Raw genomic sequence first — 19201 nt, forward strand, 5'->3', positions numbered from 1 at the left:
GGATTCGAATAGAGACCAACAAACTCGATTTTATTCATTTAAATGTCACTCAAGGCCTGCGGTTTCCCCCGCAGTACGTATATATTTCAAGTTTGCATTAAAAATTACTTTTGCATTGCTTTTTTTGTTGTAATTCTCATGGTTATCATCACTGGGATAACAAAAGGCTTTTATCCATTATGCCCTGCAGGGTGGGTTTGATTTAAATCCGTAGTCAGACAGCATTTAAATTATGGTGGTGTTTATAAATGAGGGCCCTCTTGTAAGTGCCTGGCCACAGGATAGCTCAATTAGCTGTCACCAGGGGAAGGGTCTTCTCAGTTGTGGCCCCTACCTACCTATGGGGGTACACTCTCAGATAACACCTGTACCCTGCTGGGTTTGTTTAATTTTTGCCAGGCATGCAAAGGTGGATTATTCAGGCTGGCCTTTGAAGGGTATCCATGTATTTGGCCTGTTTTAATAGTGGTATAGGCCTTACATGACTCAGCTCCTGCCTACCATAAGGGATGCCTCCCTGAATATGTCCCCTGAAGACCATTGCACTCTGAATTCCAATTCAGAGCAGGTTCAGGGCTGATGACATCAAAGTGGTCCTAAAGAAGTGCAACTAGCACTGACACCAGCCTGGTAGAATGAGTTACCAGCAGAGATCCAGGCCCTTATGGAACTAAGGGCCTACAAGATGGCAGTCTTCTGCCAGGCATACGGTTGAGGCCAAAATGAGCAATGAAACACCAAAATAAGCCTTCCTCCTCTGCTTCTCCTCCATGAGTAATTAGATAAGTATTGCAATCCTTGTTTCCATCTTATACTATTACTGTTTTTAGGACTTGTTTTATAACATAATTTTATAGTTTTAATCTTTGTATACATGAATTTTATGTCATCTGCCCTGAGCCTGCTCCACAGGGAGGGCATAGGCTATAAATTAAATTTATTTTTTTTAAATATAACTTTATTTCTTTAAAAAATGACTAATCCACCCTGATGTCTTGGCTCCAAAGTACAATGAATATGTAGTTTGCTGCTTTTCTACATTCCTCCTTCTCCCCCTCCACAAAGAGAGGTTGTTCCAGCAGAAGATGTACTTAATTTGAGATGGCTAGCTTTGTTAGTCCACAGCAGTGAAATAAAACAGGATTCTGATACTAACAATTTATTCCAACATGAAGTTTTCTAGACCAGAGCTTACTTCATCAGATTTTAAATTCATTTATACTAAAAGCTCAAAGGTGAGGGAGCAAAATTAGGTGAAACCAGAGCAGAGGCTACATAGCCACCTGACAAATGCTGATTCCTTGCACTAAAACAGTTTGTGAGTGGGTGGGCAGAAGGGATTGCGTTAGTGCTTGGCTCTTATGGCCCTATCTTGCATGCCCAGGGAAATGCCAATAATCACTTTGGGATCAGAAGGCACATTTCTTCCAGGCCAGACTGGCCAGGGATTCTGGTTTTGGAGGGGCATCTGGGCATGGAATTGGGGTCACTGTGCATTTCATGCATTCTGCAGGGGATTGAGCTAGATGACCCCAGAGGACACTTCCAACTCTATGATTCTATATTAGTCTAGATTATTTTTATAGTAACTAAACCAAAGGATACTGGGACTCCTATATGGGTAATACAAGATCACTGAATCTAGCTTAGCAAGTACATAGATGAGTCTTCAATCTTCTTCAAAAATAATTTCTTTAGAACTGAAGATGGCGCCATAAAAAAAGCTGGACTTCTGTTCAGCTCTTAAGCCATGCCGAGGGTCAGGAGCTTCTGCACCTGGCTGACCTGAGCAGATACGCAAATCAGCTCACCGGTCGCCCCAGGAACCGGGAACGGCATCCTGAGGGTCCTACAGATCCGTGGGGAGATAGGAAGACCGACCTCCCTGGATTAATAGCGGCGTGTGCTCAAGGTCACGATGGCGTCTTTGTCGCAAACAACTTTACAAGCTTGAAACGACCAGCTGACCTTACATTCTTCCCAGACCATCATTTACCAGATCGACAGGAGCAGAAGCTGACAGAAGCTGGAATCTACAACAGTAAGAACTGAAAGCTTTCTGGCTTTTCTCTCTCTTCTCCCACAAGCTCTTCCCTCCCCCCCCCTCAACCAATTCACAAGCGAATTCCTTCTTTCGCCGAGTGAGAGACTCCCAGCTAATTATACCCATTAACCAAACAAAGAGAGTGCTTTGAAGATTTATTGGTGAAAGTTCAGTGGGGGAATTTGACTTGATACGGAGATCGACAAACTGATAATTTGGGATCGCTCGTGCTCCCGTGAGACCTCACGAGACTTTCTGTTTATAGTTTGTGACTGTCTAGAACTATGGAAGAATTAACTAAGGCACAGCTTTTCCATTTGTTATGCAAAGGAAACTCAGAGATACTGAAAGCAGTCAACAAGCTGGAAAAGGAAATTCGTGTGACTAAGGGGGAGCTTTTGGATGGAGCCCAAGGTCCGGAGAGACCAGCTGATGACGTAGCTCAGCTAACAGTAAATCAAGTGAAACTTCAATGTCTGGAAGTTAATCAACTGGAGGGAGAGAGTGCCAGAGATGTAAAAACCCAAAGTACCTTTAAAGAACCTGGGAAAACAGATTCAAGGAAGGAAAGTACCGAAAACCTGGAAGTCTATTCAGGAAATGACTTGGATCAGCAAAATAAAAAGAGTCTATTCAAAAGCGACAGCAACTAGGAAGCTATCAGGAGATATTTCTGTGCGACCAGAGGAAGAGATCCAGATTGACAAAGGATTCAGAGCTCCCTCAAAGGCGATTACAAGCAAGAATCAAGTAAGAGATTTCTTTGGCCCTCACAGAAGGACAATCAGAAATACTCTACTATGGAAAAAAAACACAATTTCATTTTCTGCGACCACCTGAAAGATGAGCTGAACAATGGAGTACTCTCCTGGCTTCCTGTGGGAAAAATAGCAGCAGTAACCTTTAGGACAGGTCCAATATATGAAGGGAACTGACTTTACATCATTTAAGACAATAATAGAATATATCCTTATAATAGATTATACCCTCCTATGTATCAACAACTACTTTGTTAAGAAAGATGGTAATAACTCCTAGATCAGGATTAATATGCGATGGGAATTGAATATGTATGTTAATATGTATGCTAAAAGAGGATGACAAACTATATTTTATAGGCATTAACAAGACGACAGTAGTAATTCTTGGGTCAGGGCCAATTTATGAAGGAGACTGACCTAATATCATTTAAGATAATAACAGAATGTATTCCTATAACAGATCATACTCTCATATGTATTAACAATCACTTGGCTAAGAAAAATGGTAAAAACTTCTAGATTAGGAATAATATGTGATGGGAACTAAATATCTATGTTAAAAGAGATGGCAAACCATATAAACTGGTCGCTTTTTCTTTACAACTTCTCTGTAAATGCTTTACATAATAATAAACAATAAAATTATTATAAAAAATAATTTCTTTAATGAGCGGTATTCTTTAATTATTCCCAATGCATTTTGCTCAATAGCACTTTCTCAAGGGATTCCAAAGTCTTTAAAATAAAAATATACAAAATAATGGTTAGTAATAAAGCATAAAATATTTGTGTTGAAAAAATTATTAAACCATGTCATGAAAGTCAATACAATAGGATATTCAATTCTAGTAGAATATTTCTGCAGCCAACTATTGTAATGACAAATATATTAGGAAGAAATATAGCAGTAAAAGTCAAAAGACCATAAGACCATTGAAAAACAGTTCTGACAACAGCTATGCAAAATTTGTTCACAGGCATTCCAGACGCACCTAAGTTGAAGGCATCATTACCTTTAGTAATTGGCAATAGCTGTAGTTGGTGTGAATTAAAATACAAGAATATCCAGCAAAGATTGAAGATCACACATTCCCTCATTACATAAATATACAATCAGAGATAGGGCAAATTATAGATTACATTGAAGATCCAATCGGTTGTTTAAACCAGTGGTCCCCAACCACTGGGCCGCAGCTCCCTCTCCCCGGACCCCGCCCCTGCAGCGAGAAGCTTGCCAGGCCCCGAGCAAATCGGCTGCAGAAGCGGCCAATTAGCTTGCGACCCAGCAAGCTTCTTTCTGCAGGGGGGTGGGGAGAGGGAAGCGCGGCTGCTGGCATGCTGGCGGCGCAAATGCACAAATCCGCCGGGAGCGCAAACGTGCATGCGCGGCAGGCTGCACATGCGTGCAACTGCCGCATGTTTGCAGCCCTGCCGGGTACAAACACGCATACGCGGCAGGCCCGTGTTTGCGCGGGGGTTGCCCGCCCCCCACCCTTTGGCAGCGGTCCACAACTCGAAAAAGGCTGTGGACCACTGGTTTAAACCACATGGTAAAACTGTGCCAATTTAAAAAATAGCACAGGGTTCCTCCTGCTCCAACTTTCTTAAACACATAAAAACAAAGTTGCACCCATTTATGATCTTTTAATAAGCAATGTTCCACAATTGGTGCAGACAGAACTCTGTTTTTCAGATGAGATTTATGTACAATAAAATGTGTCGTAATTCTATCAGTACTTTTGCCAATATAAACCAGGGGACAGGGACATAGAATCAGGTACAGAACACAGCTGGCATATTTCAAAAAGCTATTGTTCCAAAGTAAAATTATATAAAGGTAAAGATATCCCTTGTGCAAGCACCGGGTCATGTCTGACCCTTGGGGTGACGCCCTCTAGCGTTTTCATGGCAGACTCAATATGGGGTGGTTTGCCAGTGCCTTCCCCAGTCATTACCGTTTACCCCCCAGTAAGCTGGGTACTCATTTTACCGACCTCGGAAGGATGGAAGGCTGAGTCAACCTTGAGCCGGCTGCTGGGATCGAACTCCCAGCCTTATGGGCAGAGCTTCAGACAGTATATCACTGCCTTACCACTCTGTGCCACAAGAGGCTCTTTCAAATTATATACAGAAAGATAAAGATAACAAGAACCACATGGCTGCAGAAATATTCTACTAGAATTGAATATTCTATTGTATTGACTTTATGTATTCATGACATGGCTTAATATTTTTTCAATACAAATATTATTTTATGCTGTATTACTAACCATTGTTTTGTATAGTTTCAAGATTTTGGAATCTCTTGAAATAGTGCTATGTAGCTAAATGTGCTGGGAATCATTAAAGAAATGATATTTGAAGATTAAAGGTTCCTTGCCTATCTACTTGTTAAGCTAGATTCAGTGATTTTGTACTACAATATAGGGGTCCTAGCACCCTTTGGTTTATTTACTGTTCTGTATTTTTCACTGGGGGTTCCATGCTCCTGTTTCTGTAATTGCCTCAGGTTACTTTTATAGCAGATGCTCAGACAATGTTTTCAGCAATATTGCTACCTTTTGCATGTTCATTAAATCAACCCTTGGAGAAAGTGTACAGTAGCATATATATATACTTGTGTGAAAAATAGCAGTACAGAAAGTGTTACATCCATTTATTTATATAAGAGAGTTATATATATATAACCTTTGTGGCATGTACTATAGCACAGTAGGTAAGATGCATTGTGAATAGGAAATCACCTCATGATTAAGCAGCCATTTTTAGAAGGCCAGTTTTATGTAGTACGCCATTTTCAGTGGGAGCCCAATCCTTCCTTGCCAGAAAACTGTAACAGCTTGAAATACTTTCAACACAGCAGTGCTATGAATTTTTTCTGGAACAAAAGACGCATAAACTGGAAATAAATATTTGTTTTATTAACACTTAAAAGTGCCATTATCTATAGTCATTCCATAAGTTCATTAAGGTTACATCCAGTAAACCTTTGCACCATAACCGTTCCAGAATGAATTAACTTGGAAGAAAAAAAACAATCTTTCATTGTATTAATTCTTACAGGTCCTCATGCACAATCATCCTAACGAAGATGTGTACCAGCAATATACAAATTTCATAAAACAAAGTCATTTGGTCAAACACAGAATATAAACATGGCTTCTCTTATATTCGATAAAAAACCCAAATAAAATAAAAGCCATTTACCAGCAAGAAAATAAAACAGGTAAATACATAAGATTCTTCTTTTAAAAAATCAAAATGTTTCTATACAGTTTGTACAAGCACACTTATGAGATTTAAACAAGGTCAAAATGTGCATGAACAACGGAACGACGACACCGTACCAGGCAGTTAGTGGGTTCTTTAAAAAGCAACAATACCTACAACTTTTCCTAACTGTTGGTTTTGATATCCACCACTGCATTATTTACCCAACGTAAGAATTTAGTTGGTACGTCTTAAGCATTATACAAATATTCATTCAAGCACAAACTAGGTTGCCAATTTGAACTTGTTAAGAATTAACTGGTTTTCTGCTAGTACCTTCAATTTGTTTGAATTTTTCCCAGTACCAGAAAACAGGAGTTAAGATCAACAACAGACATTAACAACAACAACAGGAAAAAAAAAACCCTTGGGAAATAAACATCTGACTTTTCCAAGATTTGTTTTGTGTCTGTTTTATTGAGTAGCTCTGAATTCAGATTGCCTTCAGCTTTTCAGAACAGTGTATCTTTTTCTGTATCATGGAAATACTTTTAACTTTTAAAAGTCTTTACAAGACAAACCGTACCGTTGTCCAGCCAGAGTGTTTTAATATACAACTCATGTCCAATTTTGGAAATACAAATACATTTTGAATGGTTAAAAACAAAAATTAAAAAAATATTTTCTGAACATCAGCCAGCTGAAAATATATTTATCTAGTAAATTATCTCTCAAAGCTCTTATATATTTATCTAACTAAATGCGGTACGCTTAAAAAACAAGTTTTCTTTAAAAATGTAGAAATGAAACTAATAAGTCTGTGGGAAGCAGGACAGGCAGCACGCAGAAGGCATTTGTAGATACCTTATATTTGGAAAGCTCTTAGACACATATGCCACAATCAAGAACTCCACAGCAGCTCTGATGGGTCCACAGAAGCTGTGGTTTCCCTCTTCACTCCAAACCTGCGGAATGTTCTGCATGCATACTCCTCACACCAAGTGAAAGAGCCAAGAATTTGGCAAGTTAAAACAATTTGGGCAGTTGTCCAGTCAAATAATGATCAAGGATTCAGAACATTTTATTAGACCTGTAACAAAGGTGAGACTTATGCCAATTATAGGAAAAAAACTCAATTTATTCTGAAATAATGACATAGGTGGCAGTCAGTTGACAGTATTTGACTGGTCAATCGGCAGGTGTCCCAATGCTAGAAGTGAATTGAAAAGTTCCTGTTCGCAGAGTTCATTGTGTGTGGTGGAACTCATGCAGGAGCAATTGAATTGCCAGACTGGGACCATTATGGGGAACTAGTAAGCAAAGCTAATGTCCTGAGTTCCTCAACCAAGATAAAGCCAGAAGCTATTACACATTTATACTGAATTTAAAAATTCTCATACATTCAAAACAGTAGTACATTGCACACATACATAATTCGCATACACTCCATAACAGTTGGTCAGAGTATTAAATCAGTGTACAAATTAAACATTTTCAAAAAATGTGCAAAAAAGTCAACAATTGATAGAAAAAAACACCTTTGTGTACATACATTACAAACTGTGCCCAGCATTCAAACAGAGTAAAAACATTTACAGAGAGAAAACAAGGGGTTAAATACAGAATTTGAAGCTGCATAAAAATGTACATTAGATCAAAAGGATACAATTTACACAATTTTAATTCATAGCTTTTTGAAAAGTCTACTGTCAATTTCAGCCAGCATCTCTTCCCCGTACTTACGGTGATATTTCCATAAGAAAAATCATATGAGGTATGGGATGATAGGCTGAGCACATTTGGGCTGCAATAATCTGTTCCCACTTCAGGACAAACAGTATCAAGTTTTACACTGCTATTAGCAAAAAAGAAGCAATGTGAAATGCAGACAGTTTAGACCCTGTTCCGAAAAGAAAGCACAATCTTTTGCTTACAGTTTTTGCCTGTGTGTCTTGGAGCGGGTGGGTAATCAAAAAAGGGATACTCCTAAACAGATTAACTCAGTCTCCACCAAGGTCACGTTAGTTTTTAAAGCAGTTTGGAATTAGGAGACCAAAACAAGTTCTTAGAAAAGAGATATTGAATTACTTTTCCATCAGCTGAATATATGAAACTGCCTCATTAAGGAGTCAGCATATTTCTCCATCTAGCAACACTCTCCAAGATCCTTCCCAGCACCTGTTTGCACAGATACTTTCTTAACTGGAATCTTCTAGATTAAAAAATCTGAGACCTTCCACAAATGTCTTAATGGCAATGCACATGGACATTCTTAACTCCCTGCCAAATGCTCTGGAGGATCAAAATTTTACTTGAAGATCTAAATTCATTAGACCCAAATGACTAGGAAATATTTCAGCAGCCTTCATTGTTCTTTTACGGTAATGGAGGAGGGGGTCAGTACAGGTGAGTCCATAAAAAACCATATACCTTTTTCTATACAAGACCTCCTTTCACCCAACTTCTCAGCTACTGCCAAAAGCAATAGAGTTTTGTCAAACATACTCTAAAGTTGGGAAATGCAAAAAAACCCACTTAAATCATTTTGTTGTTGATCAATAGCCTGAATATTTTAGAAACCCTGGTTTTGCTTACTTTGGTGCATGTTTCTGACTGGCTTCTCACTGAACCAAGAAGAAATCCAGCTTTGACCCACTTCCCAGCAAGCTGTGCAATGTTTTAGTTTGCTATGGCACAAGGAATACTTTGGCCCATTACACTGATTTTTGAGGCTCACCTCTTAGTGCTCTCCTTCCTATAAGTTACAACAGCAAGAGACCACTGGAAAGGAATACTACAATTTATGGTGGGTTATATCCAGAATTTTTATTGGTGCAGAAAGACTTGAACGGTGAAGATATGTATAACGTATGAAAAATCCATGGTAATGTGTAACTACTACATTAAACAAAGTGCATTTCATCTTGCATGCTTATGACTAGCCAGCGCCGTATCACGGGGGGGAGTGGAGGAGCTGGCGTTGGAGCACCAGCGGGCGTATACACGCAGGTGCAGAGCTCTCCGCCTGTGTGTGTGCACCTGCTGGCACGCTGACGCCCGCTTCTCCCCTCCCCACCCGTGGCGTGGCACTGGCTGCGTTGGGTGCGAATGGCCGCTTCAGGCACTGAGGAGCCCAACCCTACTTATGACATTTCTGTTAAATTTGATATTTGTAATTTCTTTGTAATTTTTTTTTCTAGGAACACAATACTATGCTGATCTTTTAAAACATGATTAACATAATTTTTATAGGAAACATAGATGCCAGAATTTCAGATTAGTTTCAGAAAGTAGTTGTGTTGGTCTGTACTAGAATACCAATGTTTGTAATTCTTTAAGGAATACAACACTATGCTGATCTTTTAAAACATGATGAAACACATAATTTCCCTAGATAACATAGATGTCAGAATTTCAGAAGGTAGCTGTTTTGGTCTGCGGTAGAGTAGTTAGATTCAAGTCCAGTAGCACCTTAGGGACCAATGAGATTTTCAGGGTATAAAGCTTTTGAGAGTCAAAGGTTGGCATCATCTACATTCTGATATCCTTCATCATGGCAATTCTATTATGTATATTAAGTGCTGTTTACTGCACAAGCAAATGTTGTACTACACACAGCACATCTTGTGTTTATACCTGAGGGGTAATTATATAAAAGACACAGAAAAGTAGGAATCATAGAAACAAGATATTTTCTGTTTTCTAGTGCTGCTGCTTTTGGACCAACTGTGTGTAGCTCAAAAGTCTGCTCTGAAGCCAATTGGAGGCATACTCTTTGTATGGGACTACAGGGACGTTAATGCCATACGAATTGTGCAGTCTAACAAAATCCAATTTCCCTACCTTTGTCCTCAGTTGATTTCTTAGCACTTTTTAAAACTCAGTGGCCTGGCTTCTTGTGATATGGAGAATAATCTTTACCATAGAATAAGAAAACAGATAATTGCTCATCATTTGAATAAACATTGAGCAGTTATCTCCTGCATTTGATAAATGCTTAATACCTTCCAGTGTTTCTTGACATTGCATCTCCTGTGGATAGTTGCCAAGTTTTGATTTTATCTAATGATGATGAGGAAATCATAAGCATTTTGATGAATTTTTCAAGCTTCATGATCACCAGACAGACAAGCGTCAGTTATCTCTTGCCTATGCAGAGCCACCATGAATTTTAATAGTTTCCATTAATGTTTGATATAGGTGAATCTGAAGGTTTGCCCAGTATCTGACAGCTTGACAGCATGAGAACAGTTACTTGGGGGTGGATCAAGTGCATCAGTAAATTGTAGCTTGCACAAAAGTTTTAATCTACTGTATAAAGGAGCCATTCCCCCTCTATCACATTTTAACTGGAAGGGAAAAATGAATTTAAGTAGCACTCCCAGCATTTCTCATCACAATGTCCTTTTTTTGGTAGTTGCCGCAAGAAAAAATGGATTTTGCATATACTTATGTACATATCATCACCTTGTTTCCTCTGCATCTTCCCCCCCTTAGGCTGGGGGGATACTTTCAACTGATGCTACTGCACTAAAATCTCCTTGCTCTTTCAGCAAGGGCAGTTTTGTACATCACCTACACTATGCATGAGCCAAGCCATGACGAGTAATACATTGACTAGCACCCACAATGATCAGGACCAGCCTAAAATTTCTTGCTACCCCCTAGTGACTGCATGGTATAACCCCAGGAACCTGGCTATGTCACAAGAGGCTGGGCACAACTCTCAGATTGCACGTTGCTTTATGGCACCCCGACATATATATTGCTGCCCAAGCAACCAATTGGGTTGCTTGTGTAATTGGGCCAGCCCTGGTAAGTATATATCCAGCACAAAGCATACAAACATTTGAAAAACAAAGTAACAGTCACTAAGCTACATAAATATCACTGTATATAGGGATAGAAAAGCTTTGGTTTTCAGTGATTTGCAAATGCATACATGACATGAATACATATGAGGAAATAACCAGCAATGAAGTATTGGTGTGCTGGCAGTAATACCTTTGCTATCCCAAAAATAACCACATGAACTTACATTCAAGCACATAAAGTCTGCTCCCTGCCTCCTCCACCCCCACCCCCATAGGCATGGATATTTCTAAGATTACATTTAATGAAAAAAGGAACTATATTGTGAATGTTGCCCAGTTCTCTTAAAACATTTAGAGCTGGCATCAAACACTGGTAAACAGGTGACTGAACAGATTGCTAGTGTAGCTAACTCATTAGCACAGCATTCAATCTGGACAATGGCAGGAAGAAGGTGTATATTTTGATATCACAGCATTGTTGGCAGGGAAATATGTTCACTGAAACCACATCTGATTTGTCTGTACAGAAACAATACTGTCACCTGTTCTAAGCAAGCACTTCCCTTTAGAACAAAAACTATCCCAGGCAGAGAGAGCAATTAGCATTTCACCCGAGACTACAGACCACTACAGTCCTGCACTGCGTTGTGTTCTGAAGATTAGAATGCAAGGAGTGATGAGTGAGAATTTGTAGACAACAACAATATACAGAATAGCTATTTCTCACACACAACACATTCAAACTAAAAAATTAAGTGCCACAGATTTCAGCAGCAGGATTCAAGCATATGCTCACTCAACCTTCTCCCTGAAATCAATGGGACTTCAGCAAGCTTAGTTTGGGGTGGATTTTGGCCAAATACTCTATTCCTACTTTTAAAAGAGAGAGAAAGAGTAAACTTTGATTAACACGGTCAAAACATTTTTAAGCACTTGGTATTTAATGGAAAAAATCATGGTACCAACCTGTAATCTCTGTCATATATATATATATTTATTATAGATAATAAAGCTCAACTTGCTTTAAGTCTGAGATTTGGTGTGTTGTACTTTTCAAAGTCTGTTAGTTGGTCCTGCATGATTTGTCCCCATACAATGTAATTAATATGTAAGCAAACCAAATTAAGGCATAGAGATAAAAAGGCACTCTGATCTGTTTCATTTTTGTTACTGTTTAACTAGAATGGTAATTTTTCTTCTCTGGCTGTGCACTTCAGAAATGTTAGTACAACAGCCCACTTATAGAAAGCAAAATGCTGTAAGTATAAGGAACCGTTTACATTCCAAGTTCAATCTTAATAGGGAAGCTGATTTTCAATTTTTTTAAGGGAACAATCTCTAAAGATAGTAGCAAAATTTCATGTGAACCTTATGTTCACATTCTTCTCTCCTCTTTGCATCCATATTCAGTCAAAGCCATGGCAACTTAAAAGACAGAGAACAGAAATAAACACTAGCACATTGGCAAATGAAAATTAACTCAGCCTTGTGTATGAACTCCCTGTGCACCATGTGGTGTTAAAGGTCAGAAGCTACTGGGGGATTCTACAGAAAGTGAAGCTGGATACATGCATGTAGGTAGCATGATCCTTTATATACAAAATGAGCAATCCAGGAAACCATTTTAACATGGAATCTCCTAGATCTTTCAAGGTAGATACCATCAATGTAGAGTCTGAAGAAGGCCCATCAATCTTCTTTTCTTTACTGTAGCTCTGATCAACAAGCTGCTTCTGAAACTTGGGCAGCTTCAGAAACAGTTTATTGCAGCATGAAGAGTTTATAAGGCTTGCTGCTGGTTGAATGAAAAGTACAAATTAATGTGCTGTCTAAGCTGTATTCCTACAACTGGCAAAAGCCAGTTGGTAGGTTTATGACACATGAAGGCAGATTTTCAGACAGCTGATGGAATGATGGTTTTTATGCTTACAGAGAAATATTCTTACTCTGATGTGGCCATCATTCTATCTGCCTGAACTTGGTGTTACGATACAAAATCAGCTCTTTGATAAAACTATTTATTTACAAAATGTGTGTCATCTCTTCAGTGACCTGCTAGATGGTCTTGTAACAGTCATTAAAAACATGAAACATTGATGATTTTGAAATATTTCCACACAGTCTGTGCTATTTAAATATTGCTTCCTAACATCCTTCACCACCCTACATCCATATTATACTAGTAAGCTTATAGACCTTTAAGACCAATTAAGTTCAATCCTAGGTATAATCTTTCATATGCAATAAGTGTGCATGCACATGGACACTTATACCTAGCATTAAATTTTGTGAGTCCTAAAAGTGCCACTTTGTTGTAGTAAGTTTATAAGCTACTTCATCCTTATGAAACAGGATATAATTAAAACTAGCGATAATCTCTAGAATTTGTCCCACTGAGATGGATATGTGAGGCTGCTTTTCAAAGATCATTCATCTTATTATATTACTTCAAGATAAAAGAATCTACTTCTTGAAAAGCTTGGACACAAAATAACCAAGAATCTTGCTGTCCTATTTGGCAAAATCTTGACTGGTCACAATCAGTTGTTTTCTGGGCTCCTTCTCACCAGATGGGCTACCAAGCTCTATACCTTTCAGCCATGCTCTTTTCGGCCTGTCACTTCAGTGACAAGATTACACAAGGGTATAGAGCAGAGGTAGTCAAACTGCGTTCGCTGGCAGGGTCTCATGGGAATTGTAGTCCATGAGCATCTGGAGGGACGCAGTTTGACTATCCCTGCCTAAGATTTATTACAGTACACAGAACCCACAGACAAGGCATCACCCAGGCCGACAGAAATAAGTGAACAGCAATTCAAAATGCTCCTCTGCAATCTTCAGAGGTGGCTAGCAATAAAGACCAAGATTACCTCATTAAGTTTGATACCAGTCAGTGAGGACAATCAGGCACATACAGTTTGTGACTTAGAGGCAAATCAGGAGTATTAACAAGCTTGCCACATCACAAAGCTACTTGGACCGCAACAGGAAAGGAGTGAGCGTTTCCAACTATGTAAATGCCATCTGAATGCCACTAGAGGCCATAGCTCAGTTTGGAAAATTCCTATCAACACCTTAAACTGCCATTGCCAAGAAAAAATGCATTACTTTCTTGAAGGCACAAAAATCAGTCACCTTATTAGCATTTTTCTTTCTCTCTTCAGTCAGTGTAAGAAAGTGGCAACGCACTTCGAAGAGAAAGCTATATACTGCAACAGGAATGATTAGAGAATCTGAATGCCGCCACAAACTTCAAATAGTTCCTTTTAGCAAGACAGTACAAATTTAAAATACACGGCCTGCACTTACATTCTGTCTGAAGTCCATTTTCCTACTTTTTGGTAACAGAAGCAACCTAATGAAGTTTACACAAGCTGTTAAGTGACATGTTTATGCTTAAGTAGTCAAAGCAAAGAAAAAATGTAAATGTGGTTTGCACAGATTCTACTGTTCCCTAGAACAAAGTTGGAGCTAAAGGACAGTCTATTACTTCAGTAACGAATGGGCCTAAATTAGCAGCCTGTTGGGTAGAAATTAAAATAGTAAATGGAAAATAGGCAGCAAGTAAAACAAAATCCTAAGGCATTTTTCATATCTAATACCACTGAGGTTGCACAGAATCCTGGAAAGGTAGGAACCTATATTTGTATGGACAGCTACAAGTGTTTGATTGTTTTGCCCTAAAAAACTACACACATTGAGAAAGGCAAAAGGTCTGGCTTAAAAAAACCTCTATTTGTGCCCTCTCTAACTGCAAATATATATAGCTAAAGATGTCATATTCTTAACATTTGCATATTTTAAATGACCAGTTCATTCCATGATTTTTTTGTTCTACTTGCTCTGCTTCTTGTTATATCAGATGGCTATTAACACCCTGACTGATTAGCTTTTTACATCCTTACTTATTAATCGGAACAGTCCTACCTGCAGTGTTAAAAGGTCCCTTCCAATTCCTTAAATGCAAAGTTGTCTGTTCCTTCATGTGTTACAACCAAGTGGCATCTTAGGCTTTTGTCTAGTAAGAGAGACAACAGTGTCCTTTAAAGCCTCTGCCTCCACTGGAAGGTTCTCTTGAGATTAACTCTTACTCCTCTCCTGTGTCAAGATCACAAAGCTGCATACCATGAACAGTACTGTGAGGAAAACACCATCACATCTAACTGAATTTGTCCACTGAAATGGCAGCCCTGGCATTAGCAATCAGTAATCAAATGAAGGCAAACACGTTAAGGCAGATCCAGATTCCTAAAAAGCCAGCCTGTAAGATTTGAAAAAGCCATTTTTCTGCCTTGCATCCCAACACTGTGTTGTCTGTTGTAGTCCCATTCAGTTGGTTCCCACCCACCCCTAACTTTCATACATCTCAAGCTTCACAAGGCAACGGGTGATGAAATGGAAACCCATCCAGCCTACTTGAGATCAGAATACAAAAGAAAGCATCAACATATACGGTTATTTACATCGCTAACGATCCATGCCAAACAGCCCCTGAATGATTGTTCTGGCACCCATTTATACATCACATCTCAACCAGGATATTCCCAGACTAACCGTTCAAAAATCTGCACATTTGAGTAAATAAGCAAGAGACTTCTATCAGCTACTGTTGTCTAAACCCACTTAATGAAAAGTCACTTAAGACTCAGTGTTGACAACAAAATCCAATTTTAAAGCTACTATTTGTCCAGGGAGAAGGAAGGGTACAAACATGCTCCTCAAATCAAGCTGCAAGATCGACTTACTTCTGTTCAATTGGTCTTGATGCAGCAGGACATTACAGAGGTCATGATTGTCCGCCTGCTAGATTTTAACACACTGACAGATTAACAGAATGAGGAAGTCTGATTCCCAAAATTACAAACATATATACACTGCTCAGTATTACTGGGATGCTGGGCTCCTAAGGTCAACCTCCCCCCATCCCCAATATCTACCAATGGATCAAATTATGCACATTTGCATATATGCTTAATTTGCATGTTCTACACAATTTGCATAGTTACAGCTTGATGGGGGGATTAGCAGAATTTGGAAATACTGCAAAAGTCCTTTGTGTGACTTATTAAACAGCTGCCTTATGTTCAACTAAGATCTGGTGCTCAGAATTCCATGCTTTTGCTATGTAGACTGGTACATATGCAGTAATTCTTCTCCCTTAGCCAAGGTCAAAAGATCAGACATGCTCTCCCCTTGACTCTGATTAATGCAAATTCCCCTTCTAATTTTTAACCATCAGCACTGACCCTAACCATTTTTGCACTGCATCTCAAAAAGTGAGCTCTGGCTCACAAAAGCTTATATTAGAATAAATGTTGTTAGTCTTTAGGATGCTACTGTTTTTTTGTTTTATTTTGTTACAACAGACTAACATGTCTACCTCTGCAGATGTAACCATGCCTAGCATTAGCCTGATTATAATTGTTTGAAGTGCCTGATTTCTTAATTGAGCTAAAGAGACTGACATTTGCACTTGACCACAAGTCTCTCTCTCACACACACTTAGTTAATATTGTCCCAGATTTCACTGCTGTTCAGTATTTTATTTTAAGAAAATATTCTAGATTAATAAAAATGCAGCCTGTTTAGTATAGCGCCTATATAAACATCTATTAATCTTCAGTGTTCGGCTCTTGATGCCCCTGTAAAGACTGCCCTCAAGGCCTTCCCTGGGAAATGTTTGATAGCATTTAGCAAAACCACTTCTGAAAAATGGAATTTCTGATTCTTTAGTGATTTATTGCCACATGATGTTAGTAAATAGGATTATTACTTTCATCCAAAAGCATTTTTTTAAACACTGCAAGATATTCAGATGCCTGAAGCTGGATATACATGCTTGTGATAATCTCAAATATGAAATTTTGTTATTAATACTTAGGGGGACGCACAGGCGTATCCAGGTCTGTTTTTAATGTGTCTCCCTGTGCTTTATGATGACTAGGAACCCAAATCTGAAAGGCAATCTGTTTCCATGTGAACCTGCTTGTTCTTTGCCATCATCATTGGAGGCCCTTTTTCGGGTGTTCTGCTTTCTGAAGTTTGCCTACTGGAGAAGCCTTTTCTATGTTGGCATCCCAAATGAGAAATACCCTTCCCAGAGGCATTCATATGGCACCAAGTCTAGTACGTTTAGGCACAGTGTGACCGCTATCTGATCAGTCATACTTTTGTTGGTGTTTTTTGTTTGTTCTTTGTGGTGTCTGTTCTATTTCATACTCTTATGGATTTACAACTATAGTACAGTGATGTATTTTAATTTGTGAGCCACCTTTGGAACTCAACAAGTTGAAAAGGTGGAATAAAGATGTTTGAATGTATTATAATTATAAATAAATAAATAAATCTTGTATACGTCATGTTAAAGCTAGAGCTCTACCACCTGGAAAACCAAATTCTGCATGCTCACCATGATGCAAATTACAAATTATGCAAATACTATTCATCACTAAATCAAATGTGCATCTAATCCACAAAACCCTGTTCAACGTCATCAGTAATAATAAGCTTATTTTAGATACTGCTACCTATTCTAGACTAGGTACTCTAAACTGTAACAGAGGGGAGAGAAAAAGGAAGACTGGATCTTATGAAATATTAAACAACAGGGCAAGGCAGATAGGACAGTATGTCAGGTTTATACAGTGATCTGTGACATATCCTTGAAACTCACTATTGATGTCCCACCCTGACCTCCTCTGATAACACATCTTAGCAGACCCTGTCTTTGTTTTTTAAAGCTTATCTCCTCAGTGGAGATTAAACACACGATCCTTTAAAAAATGAAAATCAATGTTTGAAGAATGTGATGCATGCCTTTTGTAGTGAACTAGCTATCAATTTGTGATGAGATTATTCCACATAGCCAGTTAAGTTCCCTAGTTATGGAGACAGTGTCCCAAGTCTGTGGATCGGTCGGTACCGGGCCGCGGCTCCTTCTCGTCCTCGTCCCCAGCTGCTGCCTCGGGGGCTGCCCTGCCACTCTACCACCGGCTCACCTTTGGTGCTCTGGCAGCCGCCATGGCCGGGGCTCCCCTTTGGCGTGGCACTGCGCAGCTTCTGCTGGCAGCACCCCCCCCCCAGCGGGCGGCGGGAAGTCAAGGGCACTGGCAGGAAAGCAAGTGGAGTAGCAAGGTGGCAGCAGCAATGTCCCTTGGCAAAAGACTACCCCCCCAGGCCTCAGTAAAATTGTCAAGCGTTGACTGGTCCCCAGTGATAAAAAGATTGGGGATCAATGTTCTAGAGGAATGTTGATCTACAGTAATTTGTGTACCTAGGATTTCCCATCTGTATTCTCCCCACGCATCAGAACTTCTTAACTCTTATATGACCCTTGAACTAGTCAACTAGGGGGACTGCCTGGCCTATTTAAGAAGAAATAATAATATGCTTACTTGAGGTGCAGGTGATATGCTAGTCAGATGCTGTCATTTCCACAGTACACCCTGCCCAGCAGCCTGAGTTTTTTTCAGATTTATGTGTCTCTTTCCACGGATGAAAGACTGATTTGGAAACTGAAGCACAACCAAAACCCCTAACGGCAAATACCTACATACTAGAAAGAACAATTAAACACATTTTCCTCTTCTTCTGCCTGCTAGCAACTTGTAGATTTCCTTTGCATCTTAAGTTAGTAAGCAAGGCAAGAAAAAAAATTACACAATTCCTGACAGTCCGAACTATTTGCTCCCCCGCCTTAAATCAGGAATGAATATGTACTAAAGTGCTTAATGTGAACCACATCAGTACACTGCTGAAAGAAAAAGATTGTAGCTCTAGATGGAGAACACAATCTGCAATCTAAAAAGGAAAGAGACCGTTAACAATCTATACAAAATAAACAATCAAGAAAAAAGTTCTCTATTCTTTTCTCAACCTTGCGTTTAAGAACAAAAAACCCCAAAGTGCAGTCAGAAACTAAATGCAGTAGGTGAGAGCTGGGTTGAGACAGGCCATCAGTGATAATGTGCAAATGTGTGTCTTAGCAGTTCATCTGCAGATGGTCGCAACTTGGCCTCAGTAAAAATACGCTTTAGGAAATCTCGACCATGGTCTGAGACGTGAGGTGGCAGCTGAGGATTGGTTGGCTGGGTGGCAATTTTAAAGATGGCAGCCATGGCTTCAAACTCTGCCCAAGGTGGTTTTTCAGTGAGCATTTCCACCACTGTACAGCCTACGCTCCTGCAAGAGGCAAGAATGAAATTAAGTTATTGCAGACAAATAACCTTCTACAAGGAGGAAGACTACAAGGATACTAGGTAAAGGTAAAAGTATCCCCCTGTGCAAGCACTGAGTCATGTCTGACCCTTGGGGTGACACCCTCTAGTATTTTCTTGGCAGACTCAATACAGGGTGGTTTGCCAGTGCCTTCC

General features: G+C 39.4%; 1 protein-coding gene across 4 annotated transcripts in view; it reads right to left on the reverse strand.

Annotated features, from left to right (window-relative positions):
• Positions 1–5705: 5705 nt before the first annotated feature.
• Positions 5706–19201, reverse strand: part of MAP3K2 (mitogen-activated protein kinase kinase kinase 2) — a 54582-nt gene continuing 41086 nt past the window's right edge. For all 4 annotated transcript variants that reach the window (XM_077320601.1, XM_077320599.1, XM_077320600.1 and 1 more), the window contains one exon: positions 5706–19010. In XM_077320601.1, coding sequence (XP_077176716.1) covers positions 18785–19010 — 226 coding nt within the window. In that variant the 3' untranslated portion in view covers positions 5706–18784. The remainder of the gene's footprint in view (positions 19011–19201) is intronic.

This window comes from Paroedura picta, chromosome 2 (assembly GCF_049243985.1).
Source record: "Paroedura picta isolate Pp20150507F chromosome 2, Ppicta_v3.0, whole genome shotgun sequence".
NCBI classification, from domain to species: Eukaryota; Metazoa; Chordata; class Lepidosauria; order Squamata; family Gekkonidae; genus Paroedura; species Paroedura picta.